The sequence below is a fragment of the Phocoena sinus genome, chromosome 2 (genome assembly GCF_008692025.1).
Source record: "Phocoena sinus isolate mPhoSin1 chromosome 2, mPhoSin1.pri, whole genome shotgun sequence".
Taxonomy (NCBI): Eukaryota; Metazoa; Chordata; class Mammalia; order Artiodactyla; family Phocoenidae; genus Phocoena; species Phocoena sinus.
This window is the reverse complement of record NC_045764.1, coordinates 167450554-167469540: the sequence shown is the minus strand read 5'-3', so window position 1 is coordinate 167469540 and position 18987 is coordinate 167450554. Positions and strand designations below refer to the sequence as shown.

General features: G+C 39.4%; 1 protein-coding gene across 2 annotated transcripts in view; it reads right to left on the bottom strand.

The window, feature by feature from the left end:
- UNC79 (unc-79 homolog, NALCN channel complex subunit) overlaps positions 1-18987 on the bottom strand; it is a 307052-nt gene that overhangs the window by 99218 nt on the left and 188847 nt on the right. For both annotated transcript variants that reach the window (XM_032620585.1, XM_032620578.1), the window contains 7 exons: positions 18760-18900; positions 16324-16545; positions 14090-14317; positions 9931-10072; positions 6319-6398; positions 6086-6234; positions 3843-4000 (listed from right to left, as the gene is read on the bottom strand). In XM_032620585.1, the coding sequence (XP_032476476.1) occupies positions 3843-4000; positions 6086-6234; positions 6319-6398; positions 9931-10072; positions 14090-14317; positions 16324-16545; positions 18760-18900 (1120 nt within the window). The remainder of the gene's footprint in view (positions 1-3842; positions 4001-6085; positions 6235-6318; positions 6399-9930; positions 10073-14089; positions 14318-16323; positions 16546-18759; positions 18901-18987) is intronic.

Genomic DNA, 18987 nt, shown 5'->3' with positions numbered 1-18987 from the left:
GCCCTTAATATGTCATGAAGTGATATGACAACCAGTCTTCCTGGGGCTATAGAAGTCACATATTTCTTCCATGAAACAGATGTACCATTATTCTGCACATCTATATTAAATTATTCCAGCCACTCTTTAAACATAGCTTTATAAAAAGTTATAATAAATAGTGAAGCAATACAGTTCCATGCAAAGACATTTCAGGACTTTACTTAAGCTGTTCCAGCAGCCTAGATAGAATATTCTTTCTATTCTTTTCTGCTTATTGACATTCTACCATCCTTAAAGAGTCTGCTGCTGAAATTCTACTATTCTGTAAAGTCACTCTGACTTCCTAGAGTGGCCTTTCCATCCCACGAACTCCTGCAAAAATACTATTCATTTACCTATGGCATTTGTGTGTTCATATATAGCTATATGACATATCTTCTGTTGTCTGAATTATATCTATACCATTATCTTCTGTTGTCTTGAATTATATTTATACTGTTATAGTTTCTTAACCTCTTACATGTTTATATTTGATCTCATCAATTAAATTAGGAGCTTCTTGAGGGCAAGAATCTGCTCTTACACTCTTTGTATTGCTCCCGTGATACCTAGTACATACAGTATTTATTCAATAAATTCACTGATTCACTTATTTTTAATTAACTATAATGGAAAAGAATATGAAAAATATGTATAGGGCTCCCCTGGTGGTGCAGTGGTTGACAGTCCACCTGCCGATGCAGGGGACACGGGTTCGTGCCCCGGTCCGGGAAGATCCCACGTGCCGCAGAGCGGCTGGGCCCGTGAGCCACGGCCGCTAAGCCTGCGCGTCCGGAGCCTGTGCTCTGCAATGGGAGAGGCCACAACAGGGAGAGGCCTGCGTACTGCAAAAAAAAAAAAAAAACTTCCCTCTTAGAACTGCTTTTGCTGCATCCCATAGATTTTGGGTTGTCGTGTTTTCATTGTCATTTGTTTCCAGGTATTTTTTGATTTCCTCTTTGATTTCTTCAGTGATCTCTTGGTTATTAAGTAGTGTATTGTTTAGCCTCCATGTGTTTGTACTTTTTACAGATTTTTTTTCCGTAATTGATATCTAGTCTCATAGCATTGTGGTCAAAAAAGATACTTGATATGATTTCAGTTTTCTTAAATTTACCAAGGCTTGATTTGTGACCCAAGATATGATCTATCCTGGAGAATGTTCCATGAGTACTTGAGAAGAAAGTGTATTCTATTGTTTTTGGATGGAATGTCCTATGAATATCAATTAAGTCCACCTTGTTTAATGTATCATTTAAAGCTTGTGTTTCCTTATTTAGCTTCATCTTGGATGATCTGTCCACTGGTGAAAATGGGGTGTTAAAGTCCCCTACTATGATTGTGTTACTGTCAATTTCCCCTTTTATGGCTGTTAGCATTTGCCTTATGTATTGAGACGCTCCTATGTTGGGTGCATAAATATTTACAATTGTTGTATCTTCTTCTTGGATTGATCCCTTGATCATTACGTAGTGCCTTTCTTTGTCTCTTATAATTGTCTTTATTTTAAAGTCTATTTTGCCTGATATGAGAATTGCTACTCCAGCTTTCTTTTGATTTGCATTTGCATGGAATATCTTTTTCCATCCCCTCACTTTCAGTCTGTATGTGTCCCTAGGTCTGAACTGGGTCTCTTGTAGACAGCATATATATGGGTATTGTTTTTGTATCCATTCAGCAAGCCTGTGTCCTTTGGCTGGAGCATTTAATCCACTCACATTTAAGGTAATCATCGATATGTATGTTCCTATGACCACTTTCTTAATCGTTCTGGGTTTGTTATTGTAGGTCTTTTCCTTCTCTTGTGTTTCGTGCCCAGAGAAGTTCCTTTAGCATTTGTTGTAAAGCTGGTTTGGTGGTGCTGTATTCTCTTAGCTTTTGCTTGTCTGTAAAGCTTTTAAGTTCTCCGTCGAATCTGAATGAGATCCTTGCTGGGTAGAGTAATCTTGGTTGTAGGTTTTTCCCTTTCATCAGTTTAAATATGTCCTGCCAGTCCCTTCTGGCTTGCAGAGTTTCTGCTAAAAGATCAGCTGTTAACATTATGGGGATTCCTTATATGTTATTTGTTGCTTTTCCCTTGCTGCTTTTAATATTTTTTCTTTGTATTTAATTTTTGATAGTTTGATTAATATGTGTCTTGGCGTGTTTCTCCTTGGATTTATCCTGTATGGGACTCTCTGCGCTTCCTGGACTTGATTAACTATTCCTTTCCCATATTAGGGAAGTTTTCAACTATAATCTCTTCAAATATTTTCTCCATCCCTTTCTTTTTCTCTTCTTCTTCTGGGACCCCTATATTATTCGAATGTTGGTGTGTTTAATGTTGTCCCAGAGGTCTCTAAGACTGTCCTCAATTCTTTTCATTCTTTTTCCTTTATTCTGCTCTGTAGTAGTTATTTCCACTATTTTATCTTCCAGGTCACTTATCCGTTCTTCTGCCTCAGTTATTCTGCAATTGATTCCTTCTAGAGAGTTTTTAATGTCATTTATTGTGTTGTTCATCATTGTTTGGGAGGTGGCATTTAAACGGAACCTTGAATAGAAGAGGGTTTCAGATGGAGAGCACAGAATGGCCAACACATGGATGAAGGGAAGCAGGAAGCAATGGAGAAATAGCAATGGTATATGTAGAAAGAAGAGTGGGAAATGAGGCTGCAAACACTTGCAGTTAGACCATGGAAAACTTTGAACGCCAGTTTAAGGAGTCTGAACTTTATTCTCTGGGCACCGAAAACGCATTAAAATTTTTTGAGTAGAAAAGCAACATAATCGGAGCTGTGATTCAGAAGATTAATTTGGCAATAATCTAATCCTTAAATTGTAATGAAAGAGCATAGTTAAATATTTACCTGCCTTATTTGTATTCAAATGCCTATAAAATGTGGCCAATACTATGTAGACTTGTGCTAGAAGGTTTTACTCTAAGTTCATACAACATTATGTGCTATCACATAAATAAACCAGCCCCTGGGATTCATGGGGCATTAAAAGCAGGAACTCTTTGAAGTGGTCAGCTATTAGGGAACTGAACTCAAAGTAGAGTAGTTAACTCACCTGATGGAAGTTCCATTTCTCTGCTAAATTTCTGAGACACTAAAATATATGAAACCATTCTGATAAGGCACAGGTTGGTATGCCAACCCTGCTTGCTGCCCCCTGAGAACGGGAGTACCAGCAGATTAGGGTGACAGTGAGACCAGCAGATGCAAGACTAAGAGAACACATCCCAATTCCTTCCTTACCATGTTCCTCTGGGAACTTGCCATTCTAAGCACTAGGAGTTATACCCATCACTGCACCAGATTTGGTCACTGATGCTCCAATGGCAAGAGTACAACAGCAGAGCTTCTCAAACTTCACTGAATTACCTGGAGAACGTGTTAGAAAATATAGATTTCTGGCCTCACCTCCTGAGATTCTGATTCAGTAGGTCTAGGATGAGGCCCCAAAATCTGCATTTTTAACAAACATTCCCAGGTACTCAAATGCAAGTAACCTATTAGGTGACTACATAATTTATTATTCAAGCCAGGACCCATTTGAGAGTAAACAAGGGTGCAGTTAATAAATACACCTGGACAACAGGCATAAACTAGGCCTATCCCAGACAAAACTAGACATGGTCAACCTCCCTAAGGACCACTCTGAAAAATTCTATTATCAAGGGCTCAACTAAGTAGAGCCATCAAAGAACGCTAGCGAGCAGGACAATGCCTTCTAAAAAGGAGGGAGGGGAAGGGAGGGCCAAAAAGAGATGTCATGACTGGACATCTGGTTTACCTTGTGACCCAGAGAGAATTTTTAAGCTAATACAGAGGTACCTGCTTCAAACCTCATCTTCCAGTCTTTGCTGTTGAAATTGCCATTAATGATTGTCCAAAAGATGTCAGCACCATGAGGAAGTGACAAAGCGTGAAGAAGGAGAGGAACTGCCAATGAAGATAGCTGGGAGAATTCAGATTTGACGACTCTCCACAGGCTGGGGAATCAAGAAGAAGCAAAGTGGTTACAGTTATGACAATCTTTCTAGGAAAAGAATCTTATTATCTTAGTTTGTGGGAAGTATAGTTAACAGAGGGCTGGTAGGGATGCTTTTGGTGAAGTTCCATTCATTCACAAGAGTATACCCTTGGAAAACCGTTCCTATGCTCTTTTCCTATGTTAATTTTTTTAAAGAAATTACTTTTATGTAATAACATAGGAGAACGCTACCAGTTAACAGTGCATTTTTAACATAAAAGTTAAGGATTGTATATTATAAATGAAGGTACATAAATGAACAATGACTGTCAAATAATAACTGATATCAGTTACGTTAAGATGATGGGGTGATAAGTGATTTTTAAAATTTTTCCTCTTATTCTAGCAAAGAACAACTCTTTCTCTATTAAGAACAGCCTCTCCACCAACTGGCAGGGCTGTCAATCAAGTTCCCCCACCTTCTCTATCCTAATAATGAACACAAAACCCAGGGTGATCAATGTCATGAAGAGTGATTAGTCCAGGCGTGGGCATGTGACCCAAGCATGAGAGTGCTAGCATCCTTTTTCCAGGTTTTGATATGCACTCTGAAATCTCAAGAATGAAGTGTAATGTCAATCTAGGGCTGCTAGCAACCCTCTCTCTTTCCCACCTCACAGGAACAGCCTGAGGAGAAGAAGCCAGCACAGAGAGAACTAGGCTAAGTGATGGGGAGGGAGAAAGGGGCGGGGAAAGAAAGAGAGAAAAAAACAGAAGGAGAGAGAGGTATCCCTGGTAACATCTTATGAGTACCTGCCATTCTTAAAACCAGACTACTACTGGTCAAAAACATACCTTAGCAAGTTTAAGCTAAGTCCCTATCATTGCATGCCAGAATAGTGCTGAATATATATTTCTAGTAATAATGTTTTCAAAATTTTTATTCAATTATTTAAAGTATGCCTTCTGTTTCGTTTCATTTTGTTTTGTTTTCTATTTGGCTCCAGAGTTAATATCAGAATCAAAACTATGTTTGACTTTAAAAACTTATAATGCAGCACTAAGAGAAAGAAGAAGTGACACATTATCTCCGTTTTACAGAGAACATATTGAGGTACATGTCACTAGAGAGCCTTGTTTTTGAGAAGACGTACGAAAGCTATGGAATGAAAAGGAGTAACTTTCAAACACTGTGTGCTTCGTCTTAATAGTAGAAATCAGACAAATATACATCTAATCCCAACCCTGCCATTAATTAGCTGTGTAACCAAGCGTAAATTTCTTAACTTCTCTGAACTTTTGTTTCCTCCCAATGCTGGTTGTATTAAATGAAATGATATATAGTACTTAACACACAGTAGGTACTCAAAAAGCTTGAGCTACTGTTATTGTGTGATGAAAGATGATGATGCCTCCAGAGCACAACAGTAGGTCTTATATAAGGAGAATGTCCGAACAATTGCCCTCATGGAGCTTGCAATTTAGTTGAAGGAGGCAAAGCATATATATATATATATATATATATATATATACAGCACTAGTAGAAAACCCTCTCAGTGACAAAAAAATTCTGGATTTGTCCAGTAACATATAGCTCTCCCAGTTCTCTAAGGCAGTCTTGTTTGAAAAATGGAAGAGCGTCCCTTCTGCAAATCCCTACATTGTCCACCATGGCTTTTGTGTCAGGGTGGTACTTTGGGGGAAAAACCTGGGCTACAAAGCCCGAAGGCTGAGGCAGAGATACCACGGCATCAGCAATCCAAATGGCCTGGGTACATATTTGGTAGAGATCGCTTTAACGACAAAAGTCAGCCCACCTAGAGTACACAATATTCTTAAGCCATCTAACAACTGAAAGGCATAAAATAATCCTTATTTTGCCTTTTCTACTTCTAAAGTACCTAGCAAAGACAATTACTATTCTTCATATTGACATACTCAAAAATTAGACTACATAAAAGAAATAAAAGTAGTTCCCATAGGTAATTAGCCTGTGCTGGCTAAGAGAAATAACCCAATGAGTTGGTAAGTCTTATTGTAAAAACGATTTTCACAGATAAAAGCCTAAAATATGAACAAACAAAAAACTACTAGGAAGACATACCTTGCAATCAACATATGATCCTGAATATAGGCTAAAAATTGAGGATGATCTTTTCTAGCACTGTATAAACACTCTCCGTGTAGACAGAGGATCTTCAGGCAATTGAGCATATTAAAAAGAATGTCTGGCTCTTCAAACTTGGCCATTTCCTATGCAAAGAACCACAGGTTTACTGAGTTATCTAAAACGGCAATGCTACTAAATATAATACTCAAATATTTCAAAAAATGTACCTGGAAAATGGTGTATATTAGTCTCAGCGTTACTGGAAGCTGCTGGTAGCAAAACTTCCTTTCAGTATCATTCTTTATTGCTGGGAAGAAATAATTACACAAAGGTTAGCATAACTCCTTCCCCTCACCGTTCATGAATTGATCAAGACCATAAAACAAAGAGGAGTAAACACAGAAATAGAATATATTAAAAAGTGTTCATGTAATGTGTTTATTTGTTCTCCAAGGTAGCATATATCCTTTCCATGATGCAAGTGCAGGAAACCTTCTAGATTTAGGATCCTCAGCTTCCACCTTCCACTGTGTATTCAGATGCCTTTGATTCCCGGAAGCAACCCCAGCCCAGCCCTATGCTCCTGTGGGCAGCTATTTCTGCTGACACCTGGAAGGGGCTTAGGGCCTGCCGAGGTCTGTCCTTCTAACTGAAAGGGAGATAAGCAGGTATTAAAGAGAGATACGCAACTTATATTAGCACCTAAGGAGGGATTTACCCCAGGACTCAAGTGTACACTATTCACACATGCACAGGACTCCCATGTGCAAAAAGGGAGCCTTTTAAAGAAGTTGAGCATATTCAAATCAGAACTACTCATGGTTTTATCTTCTTGTGAGGAGCTCTAAAAAGACCTTTGGGACTTCTCCGGTGACAAAGTGGTTAAGAATCCGCCTGCCGGTGCAGGGGACACGGGTTTGATCCCTGGACCGGGAAGATCTCACGTGCCGCGGAGCAACTGAGCCCGTGAGCCACCACTACTGAGCTTACGCGCCACAACTACTGAGCCCACGTGCTGCAACTACTGAAGCCCAAGCACCTAGAGCCCGTGCTCCACAACAAGAGAAGCCACCGCAATGAGAAGCCCGTGCATCACAACGAAGAGTAGCCCCCGCTCGCCGCAACTAGAGAAAGCCCATGCGCAGCAACAAAGACCCAACACAGCCAAAAATAAATAAATAAATAATAAATAAATAAATAAAAAGACCTTTGCCTCTATAGTGGGTAATGGTGGTATATTTTACATGGGGCATGCTAGAGAAAAGAATTCGAAAGTTAACCAGATATAGAAACGAACGTAAAATGTTTTCAAATCACCATCCTAAGTTTTGGCCATTCCTAGGATCAGAGACAGTGAGAGCCAAACCCTCTTGGTGTATATACTAGTTTAATGGGGATCTTCCACTCCCATGTATTTTAAATACTTGTTACCAGCACTAAACTCCATTTGGTCTAGCATGAAAGAAATTTTTAACATTTTTAGTGGAGGACATCTCTGACTGCTATAAGGAACAGGCACCAGGCCACAAAATGCAGAAACAGGAAATACTCTAGAATGAGAGAGGGAAACTGCTGAACACGTATCAGTAGAGCACCCATCTGTTCTCTGACAGAGGAGCTCAAGACCAACACCTGGAGACCCACAAAGCAGAAGCAGGGTCAGCATGTGTAGCAGCCAGGAAGGCCGGTCTTGGAAGAAAATTCCTCTTCCCTGAGGACACAAGTGATAACTGTGTCCTGTAAGACAGCAGAAAGTAAAAGAAGGAAAACAGACCAGAGGCTGTGACCAGAGTCTGAAGTAGTGTTTGGGGGAGATGAATACAGCAAGTGTTTAAATAAGTGGAGTTTACAACAATTAAGCAAAGGAAAGAGTAATTTATAAAAACAAATTGCTTCATTTTAACCATTGTTCAAATAAAATGTTACATATAAATTAAAACGGTAGTGAACTGATTTGTGTGCTATGTCAGGTTTAAAAATATATATTTATATCTAAAGAGTACAGGTTATTGGATCGTAAGTGAAATCGTTGCTTCCCATAGTCATCAATGCCTGATAGAAACATGGCCCTGGGATCTAGTCTCAACCCTGTCACTAACTAGTTGTACAATATTTGGGTTTCCAATTCCCAGTCCTCTGCCCCCAAATATGCCCAGAATCAGGGGTGAGCAGGTGGAACTCATTTCATTTTGTGTTTCAGCTCCTCAGATGACCCTGATGCTCTATTACAGTTTTGAAATCATGTTAAGCATAAAACATAAATCAGGGCTTCCCTGGTGGCGCAGTGCTTGAGAGCCCGTCTGCCGATGCAGGGGACATGGGTTCGTGCCCTGGTCCGGGAAGATCCCACATGCCATGGGGCGGCTAGGCCTGTGAGCCACGGCTGCTGAGCCTGCGCGTCCGGAGCCTGTGCTCCGCAACGGGAGAGGCCCCAACAGTGAGAGGCCCGTGTACCGCAAAAAAAAAAAAAAAAACATAAATCAGGAATGAATAACTTGTGCTATATGACCATGGGCAAGTTGCTTAACCCATCTTGGATGTACTTTCCTCATCTACAAAGTGAGGAGGCTGACCTAGATCCGCAGGTTTCAAATTCCTTGCTATGAAATCCTTTGTTGAAAGAGAATCTTACTTAGAGCTCCAACATAGGAAATAGCGCAAGTCAGAACACTCCGGTTGAAGCAGGGTGGGGAGCCTGGGTCTTTATCATTTGCCCACATGTTCTCACCAATTGCCACCCCAATTAAGGAAGGTCAAAAGGAAACAACACAGAGATTTACAACTCCAAGTACACACTGAAAACCAATGAAGTAGGTTATCTCAGGTGTTCCCTCATCTAAGTTGCAATGGTTCTAAATAGTGTGAGGCAACACATACATCCTCAACTATTTACACAATCATGCTGAAGCAGTTAGTTTCAACCAAGCATTTTGTACTAATGATGTAGTTACCTTGGTCTGATAAGACACCCCGTGACTTGCAATGAGCCCCACAAAACAGTCACTTAATAATGTTTGCTGTCCACTGAAGAAATGATGGAAAGCTTCCCAAACTTTGGTTCTGGGGAGTAGGCTCTATTACAACAGGTGTTCTAACAATTCAGGATAGTGGAAGCGAGAAGACAAAAATTCCGAGAGTGCCACAGTGCAGATCCAGAAACCAGGCTTTCTCAGAGGCACGTGGAGTCCCATCCTAAATTCCTAAAACTCCTTCAGAGTTTGAGGAGCTGGAGATGATTCCAGGCCTGCCTGCCATCTTGCTGGGCCCAATTCACCTACATAAGAGCCTTTAAGCAAAGTAGAAGGAGGTCACCTCTCTTCCCAGCTCTCAGCAGAGCCAAACTAGCCTTAGAGTACGACTCATACAGCTATTCACGGTGAGGCCATCCAGGGTCACAGCCAAGCCCCTGGGGCTCAGAAGCTGCACGAGCTCAACTTTGGTCACCTCTATCCAAAAACACTGTGCTTTGGCCAAATGCCCTGAGTGGCTTTCAAGAGTGTTGGCAGCCTCCACTTGGGCCCTTCAGCCTTGGTTCACAGCTACTTCTCCACAGAGAACATGATTCACTATATGTAGAGGTGATGCTTTCACGGACAGGGTAGGTTTTTATCGATAGCAAGAAATACGCTCAGTGACCTCTCTTCTGTGAGAAGCACAACCTGGATCTGTTCACTTCATAATCCTGAGAGAAATGGTTCCCGTGCACAAGTCTGTACTGAGGAACCCAAGTCTGAGCTTGCCCAAGCCGAGGGTGATCTAAGAAATCCGGGTTCTGAGTGTTAGACCTGTGCAAACTGGGATGTGCACACCTCTCCCCCCATCAGCCAGAGTCCACCTACCAGCATGTTCCATGGGCTTGGTGCGATTGCCTGGGTTCTCCTCATGCTTAGTTGCTGGGTTCTCCTCATCCTCACCTTCCGGGCCTATAATAAACTCTGGTCTGGAAGAAAGGAGGCTATCCTCAAGGCTGTCTGTGGGCTCCTGAAACAAATATGACAAGCAGCCAGATGAGCAGCCCTTTGGGGATGTAAAGAACGGTTCCACTTAGTTCAACACAGATGGATGAGAGCCTGCTGTGTCCCAGGCCCTGTGCTGAGCCCCAGAGGGCAAACGCATGTGCCTCCATAGAGACTTGAGTTTATTGCCATAATGGTTAAAGGAGATTTGGATCAGCTGTTTTCTGAAATATTTTCATTCCCTTAAAATAAATATGGAAAAAATCTCAAAAACATTGTTAAATCTTCCTAGGCCTGCTTTCTCATCTCTGCTGTAATCCCTGTGAGCATGTCTCACTTGCCAGGTGATTCCAATCCACGCTCATTTTGTTTAATCACAGCATTTAATTAGCAGAGAATAATAAGGGGTTCACACCAATATATTTAGATACAAATACTGGTTGCTGGGGGAAGTCAAATTTTTAGGAGCAAGAAATTTCTATAATATGTGAGTTAAAGAGAGCAAGGTATGGCAACCCAGGTGTCCATCAACAGATGAACAGATAGACAAAATGCATACAACGGCATTATTATTCACCCTTGAAAAGGAAGGAAATTCTGACACATGCTACAACAGGAATAGACTTTGAGGACATTATGCTAAGTGAAATAAGCCAGTCAAAAAAGGACAAATTTTCTTTTTTAACATCTTTATTGGAGTATAATTGCTTTACAGTGTTGTGTTAGTTTCTGCTGTATAACAGAGTGAATCAGCTATATGCATATGTATATCCCCATATCCCCTCCCTCTTGCATCTCTCTCCCACCCTCTCTATCCCACCCCTCTAGGTGGACACACAGCACCGAGCTGATCTCCCTGTGCTATGTGGCTGCTTCCCACTAGCTATGATTTTACATTTAGTAGTGTATATATGTCCATGTCACTCTCTCATTTTGTCTCAGCTTACCCTTCCCCCTCCCCATGTCCTCAAGTCCATTCTCTACGTCTGGGTCTTTATTCCTGTCCTGCCGCTAGGTTCTTCAGAACCATTTTTTTTTTTTTTTTAGATTCCACATATATGTGTCAGCATACGGTATTTGTTTATCTTTTTCTGTCTTCATTCTGTATGACAGTCTCTAGTCCATCCACCTCACTACAAATAACTCAATTTCATTTCTTTTTATGGCTGAGTAATGTTCCATTGTATATATGTGCCACATCTTCTTTATCCATCCATCTGTCGATGGACACTTAGGTTGCTTCCATGTCCTGGCTATTGCAAATAGAGCTGCAGTGAACACTGTGGGACATGACTCTTTTTGAATTATGGTTTTCTCAGGGTATATGCCCAGTAGTAGGATTGCTAGGTCGTATGGTAGTTCTATTTTTAGTTAAAAAAGGACAAATATTGGATTATTCCACTTATATAAGGTATCTACAGGAGTCAAACTCATAGAAACAGAAAGTAAAATGGTGGTCTCCAGGGGTTAAGGGGAGGGAGAAATGGGCATTATTGTTTGATGGGTACAGAGTTTCCATTTTGCAAGAGAAAAAGATTGGTTGCACAACAATGTGAATATACTTAACACTATATCTGTATGTCTATATATAGATATATAACAAGCTGGAAAAGGGGCGAAAAAGAAGATTTAAAGAGAGAGACAGAATGTATTAGGAATAGCTACCGTTTAAAATATCCATCTCTAGTTACCCTCCTATTCCAGTTTTATTCTCTCTTTCAACTCCCACCTTCAAATATCCTCTTCTAAAATCATCCTCTTTTAGGGGAAAGGTTGGGGGAGGGATAAATTAGGAGTTTGGGATTAACATATACACAGTACTATATATAAAATAGATAATCAACAAGGACCTACTGTATAGCACAGGGAACTGTGCTCAATGATCTGTAACAACCTATATGGGACAAGAATCTGAAAAAGAATGGATATATGTATAACTGAATCACTTTGCTGTATACCTGAAACTAACACAGCATTGTAAATCAACTATACTCCAATATAAAATAAACATTAAATTAAAAAATTTTTTACATAAATAAAATTTTAAAGTATCCTCTTTAGCTAACACTTTAACCAGTAATTACTTTAACCAATAATTTGAAGAATTACTTGATAGCCAGCTGAAAGCAAGAAGGAGGTAAAGATTGATGGGATACACGAAGGACACCAAGAAGAAAGAAACCAGTGCTAAAACGGTGTCTGGGAGGGTTCTGAAGAATATCTTTGCCAACTTTGCAGTTTTGCTGAGGCTGGCCCTGTTCCTTGGTCACCCATGAACAAGACACTAAATCAAATTATAAACTGAGTTTCATAAAATTCGATATGGCAAAAAGTTTCCTGCTGCATACACCCAGTTTTCTTCGGCATACACCCAATAACTCACGTATAATTTTCTGTAAATGGAAACATCATCAGCTCCCAAGCCAGAAAACATGGATTTGTCCTCAACTTTTCCATCGCTAAACGCTAACTAAACACCAAGTGCTGTTGATTCTCTTTCCTAAAAATCCGTCAGGTCCACACCTTCTCTTTATCACCACCATCAATTGCTTTAGTTAAGGCTCCCCTGTTTCTCCCCTGAGTGACAGCATTACCTTCTGACTAAATACCTGTCCCTGGCCTCCAAATCCTCTAATCTCTCTCCTCCACTGGCAGAATTTCTCAAATTCATCAAATTATATCACCACCCTGATTAAAATTCTTCAGGATTCCCCCATTGTCGCCAAGACAAAATCCTTACCTCTTAGTTTGGCAGACAGAGCCCTTAATAAATGTGACTATAAAACTGAGTCTACGTTTTACTCCTTTGCCATCCTCCTCGCTGCTCTAGCAACGATGAACTACTCGTAGTTTCCTGAGTGTATCATCACCCCCTTTCCTCTGTATCATTTAAACAGAGAGTTTCCTGGGTCTCAGCAGTCCTTCTCTCCTATCACCTTCATTTCATTAACTCCACTCCTCCTTCAAATATGTGCTCAGCAGACATCTCCTCCGGAAAGACCTTGCCTATCCCCATCACACCTCTAACCTAGCTTCATCCTCTCTCTGTCCTCCCATAGCTATCTTGTTCATCTCTTTCTCACTACGATCATCGTGAGCATCTTAGGTTTTTCATTTACGTAAACGTCTTCCTGATTAGGCTCTAAGCTAGACGATGTTTTCGAACCATCTATTACTGTGACTGCTTTAGACTATATACCCAGTGACGGTGTTAAAAGACCGTACTACAGGAACATTATGTTGTGGCAGGTAGGACTAATGAGTTACGTGGGCTGAAAGGTATTTAAAAACTGAAGCAACACTTTACTGCATATATACTATACATCCCCGAAGAATTTTTTAAAAGAAGTCGCTTTCTACCTAGACAAACGCTAGGGGAAGAAAAAGAGAAGATGGCGAACACTGGCTCAAATGATCCAGGTTCATCTACCTATGATGCTATGTGGGTATTTTGGTGATGTGTGTATCTTAGATGGAAAATAGGCTAAACAGGGAATAACTAATAGATGGAGTAGATAATTCATGGCATATATTAGCTGTTCCCTATTTAAACAATTTTCTTAAAAAGCAGAAAATGAAATGGAAGCTTTATTGGTTGTTGATCAAGTCAATTGGTTTTATACACTGAGGTGACCAAGGAATTTTCAGTGTCCATATCCAATCTACTTACTCAATATTTGATGTCTATATTTTGTAGTATTCATTTTTATCTAAACTTTGTAATATAACTTTGTGATAAAAGTTATTTCAAGAATACCAGTAATGCTTTGTATTTATGAAAACTGTATGAACGGATATACTACAACCCTAACTCAAGACTCAAGAATTCTAACTCAAGAATTCTGTGTAATGTATCTCCATCTCATGTCTCTTTCCAGGAGCCTGAGTTAGCAGAAGGAACAGGGAAACCTTCTTTTAACGCAATCTCACGTATAACCCAGCATGGAGCATAAGATAATACTGGAGGAAGACTCCATTACACCATCTACTGCAGTCTTTATTACCATTAGGCATGGATCATCTCATGTCTTCAACTGCTTACCACCAGCCGGCTTTCTTCTTTGGGAGCCAGTCTCTCCAGGAGCTCACAAGCAAGCTGATAGCAGAGAATACTAGACTGACATAAGTTACACTCAATTGCTTTTTCTTCCTTCTGGCAGGTGTGGGAGCCCCCCCAGGGGGCTTGGAAGACATTGTTTATAATGGAAATAATGTCCTTTGATAAGCTGTGCTCTAAGCCCATCGTGATCCCATCATCTTGTAACTCCATCTGAAAGATACCAAAAAAAAGCCAAAAAAAAAAAAAAAAAAAAAAGAAGAAGAAGGAGTTTGGTCCTTTTGTCCAATATTCCACTGGCACACTAACTGGGGACAATTTTCACTAACTGATGACAATATAAATTATTTAAAGATGATAAGGCTTACAGACCATGAGCATACATTACTTTCCATGGAATCTTCTAAAAAGAAGACAAACACAATACAAAGTAATAGGAATTATTTTTTAAATCATGTAGGACATTTAAAAGAGAGTTCTTTTTTAAAGCCAACACTTTGTGAGATTTTACACATTTAACAACTGCTGTTCCTCACCTAGTGTCCAGATCTTGGTTTCTAAATACCATTATCCACTAAAGGAACCAGGACTCCTTGGAGAAATGGCTGATTCCAGGGTTGGGGCTAGGAAAATATAAAATGATCCTGGAACATTCTGTCACGTGAGACATTAAGGAAGTGTTCAAAGAATGATGGGAATATGTCAAAAGAACACAGAAGCCAGTTTGAAGGGACTCTCATTGGCCAAATGTGGGATGAAATGAGCCTCAAAATAAATAATCATAGTAACAGATTTTAGCCCACTGAACAAAAGAATCCATGACTACATTCGGGTATAAGTAGATTAAACAAATAAACATATAAATGGGAGAGGCAGGGAACCTGCTCCTTCAGTAGAATGCCAGCTAATAAATTAAAAGAAATGATGGAATTAGAATATTATCATTTGGTAACCAACAGAGTAAAAATTGATTCAGGCATGAATCATCCATGGATACTAAAACTAGAAGGTGAAAGTCTGATGAAAAACAGGAAACCTGTCTTAAAGTAGCTCCCTACAAGTTAGTTATTAATTACAAAGGGGAAAATAGTGGCTTTGTAGTAGAGAAATCTGGCAGAAATCACCTTAACCAAGTTATTACCACCAGTAATGGAACATTATCATGTCATGTGCCCCCCGATATCATGCACTGAAAACAACATAACATCACATCTGTGGTATGACTGACAAAAATGCTTAATTCAAATTGATTCATAAGGAAACATCAGACAAACTCAAATTGAGAAGTATTCTATAACGTAACTGGACTGTACTCTTCAGAAATGTCAAGAATATGAAAGATAAACAAAGATTAAAGAACTAATAAATCAGGACAAATCATTGTAATGAGTGATGGTGGACTGTGTCCTCAGTCAAAAATAACTTTTTACTTTTGCTATAAATATGGTATGATTATTATATCAATTTTTAAAATGAATAATTTCTGTAAGTTTTATAATAGATAATAATATTATAACAATATTAATTTCCTGATTTTGATAACTGTACTTGGTTATGTAAAAGTATGTCATTTTTTAGAAAATACACTCTGAAGTATTTAAGGATAAAGGGACATCCTGTTTGCAATTTACTTTCAAATGGTTCATTAAAAAATTCTACAATTCATACATACACATAATTAAGAGAGAGAGAGGAGAAATAAATGTGGTAAATGTTGACATCTGGAGAATGTGGGGGAAAGTACTTGGGAAGTTTTTGTACTATTCTTGCAACTTTTCTGTAAGTCTGAAATTATTTCAAAATAATAAGTTAAGAAAAAATGTTCTCCTGACCAAAGCCTTTTTCTTTTAAAATTAACTTCAAAAATCAATTTATATAATATATTAAAATCAGCCCATCACTATAGAGTTGTACCTTGCTCTTCCCCAAAACAGCATTACCTAGTTTGTTCACCAAATTTGTTCAACAGAATCAATTCTAATGATGCTAGGGTGTTTCTAAAATTCATATCCATTCTCATGTGTCAACATCATTGAAGTTATTCATACAAGTATTTTTCAGACTCCTTAGGAAATCCCCATAGAAGTTTGTGAAATGTCTTGAGCGATGCTGCATCATTTCCGTAAGTGCGAAGATGCCCAACACATAGAAAGAATCACTATACAATGCTTTCCCTCATTCTTCACCTCTGAACTAAAGGAAGTTCATGCTTCAGCTACCTGCTTCAGGAGAAGATCAAACATGAGGATGAAACAATTTAGATTCATTTCATCATCTTCACAATCAAAGTCAATAGTCCTTCCTCCTTGATGTCCAAAATTCTTGAAAGGACTACGAAATGGGCTACGCATAGGACTCCGAAATGGACTCTGAAAAGGACTATGAAACGGACTCAGCATATTGTGCTGAACTCGCCGACCAGGATCAGAGGCAACACTCACCTAGAAGGAAAAACATTAACACACATAAGTGAACTCACAGGAGCTCAAATGGCTGTACAAAATATTGGAGGACTCTGTGTAAGGTATTTCCAGCTGTCACACTGATTTCCTTCCTTAGCCAATGGCATTAGTACCTCCAAATCCTATGAATCTTCTCAAAACATAAAAATAAGAAATAAAATATCTAAACTTTCTAATTGTCAGGTGAATGAAACATAAGTACCCTGAAGAATGAAGGCAGCTCCCTTTGCCATTATATTTTTCATTCCGTAAAACATTTCCAATTAAACTAAACTGTCTGCATCTACTTAAAACCATAACCTGAAAAATGATAACTTATGTAAGTAAGGCATTGCAAGATCACTTGTGAAATCATTAGCACAGAATCTCAGATTGACATGACTGGTTAAAGAAAAATGGTCTCTGGGTATAATAAGTATTAAACTGTCATGAAAAAACAATATATGTCAAGCCTGCTGTACTGTTTATTCTCCGTCTGCCAACCCAATCCTCCCCCCGCAGAAGGCCCTCACTGCCCTTTTCTGCCCTGTTCTATGCCCAAGGATGCCCAGGACTGAGTCTCTCCTGACCCTCTTGCTGGCTGGCTTCCAGTTGGGTTCAGTTAATGAGAGGCACCAGTGGAAGACCTGAAGCTGAAGGAGTGAGAGGTAGGAGTTATTTCTTCCCACCTCCTGCCTCCTTTGATGCTACATCTTTGGCAGTATCTCCACCCTCTATAGTTCCTCTAGCCAGCCTTTCCTTATAATTTCAGCTCCCAAAAGGCCCAGGAACATTTTCCCTTGCTCCTTCAGCCCTAGGGGTATAAAGGCTTCCTAGTGAACTACTGCTGGCCCCTGGGTGCCTCACCAACCCCATCGCCCCCTTAACCTTTCCCATAACTCTATAGGCAGAGTATCCATTAAAATCTCTTCATTTGAACCATCCGGGATAAATTCTGTAGCAGGATGCTGACTGACATACCTGTACATCATTGTGAAATCATCTTTTTTCTCTTTAAGATCTCTCTAATGATCAGAAATCTCCTTGAACACCATATTTAAAATAAAAAAGAAGAGTACCCCCATTAAGAATCAGAATGCCTGGATAATGATAGCGTTATCTGTGGCAAATCACTTCAGTTCACTGAACCTCAGGTTAAGTAGTTGTAAAATGAGGCTCATGAGCTCTTCCCAACTGCCTCACACAATCCTGTGATGTCATTAAGTGTGAATACGTTACACAGTATAAAGTGCTAATGATGTACTGTAATATTAAAGATTACTGAAGAAATCAATAAAATATAAATGTTTGGCAGCTGGCTCCTATGAGGCAGATGAGAAAAGAAGTAATGATTTTTTAAAAAGAAAGCACTGAATACAAACTATGATCCCATGATCATGTTATATTCTCATTTTCTAATCCCTAGAGAGCAGGTAGAATGACTGGGGGCCTGCAGTATACAGCCGGGAAAATGTTATGGAGAGGCTTGTCAAGGAGACAGGGGAGAACAGTCCCTGCCTTGGAGAGGTTGATGAGAGTCAACCTCTCCAAAACTGATCATGGTCTGGGAATGTCAGAACAACAGCAGAAACTTTATCAGGTCCTCTCCATAGAAAAATTATCACAGATGTCCAACAGTTCTTGTACACTGTAGACCAGACTATATTTTCTCATCCTCAAAGGTACAAAGGGGTCAATAAGATGGGCTCAGTTAGTTTACAGTGACAAATCACTCACAATCACCCCTAGTTGATCATCTTTTCCCAAAACACAATAGGGAAAAACAAAGAGCAAGCAAACAAAAATATCCAAACTCCTCATTCCCAAAGTGAAGCAGTGATCTGCCCACTAGCTGGTAAAGAATTCTTATTCACCAGAAAACAAAACAAAACAAAACTGGATAGTACCCCAAAAGCTCAAGCTACTCTTTTTGGTTTATCGAGGATGAGAGGTAGCTAGCAGAGATGTGTAGGAGAAAAACTCAAAGGAAAATGAAAACTCAATAACTTACTGATTACAGACTATACCAAACATGTCTTAGAACAGTGTTTTCTGTTATTTAATGTGCTTAAAAGGTTAACAGAGTGAGTGAGATAGGATGAAGAAAGCATTTTCAGAGCAGTTTATGAGGATGTGACTTTAAGGCCCACTATAATTGACAAGAGTTTTCAAAATCTTAACAAGTAAGACAAAAACAATTGTGGCAATAATTACCCTTCGAGCTGCAAGGTTCCCTGCCAGTTCACTGACTCTTGATTTTCTTTGATTTGCCAGTTCTTTAACAGAATTAACTCCATCAGAAAACATACTGATTAATAGTTGAAGTGGAACCATGATGTCTAACTCTGATAATACCTGGGGAAAAAAGGCATATGTCCCCCAAAATATAAACATTAAAACTCAAAAAAACTATGTTTAACGTTTTTCCCTAAGGTGACCTAT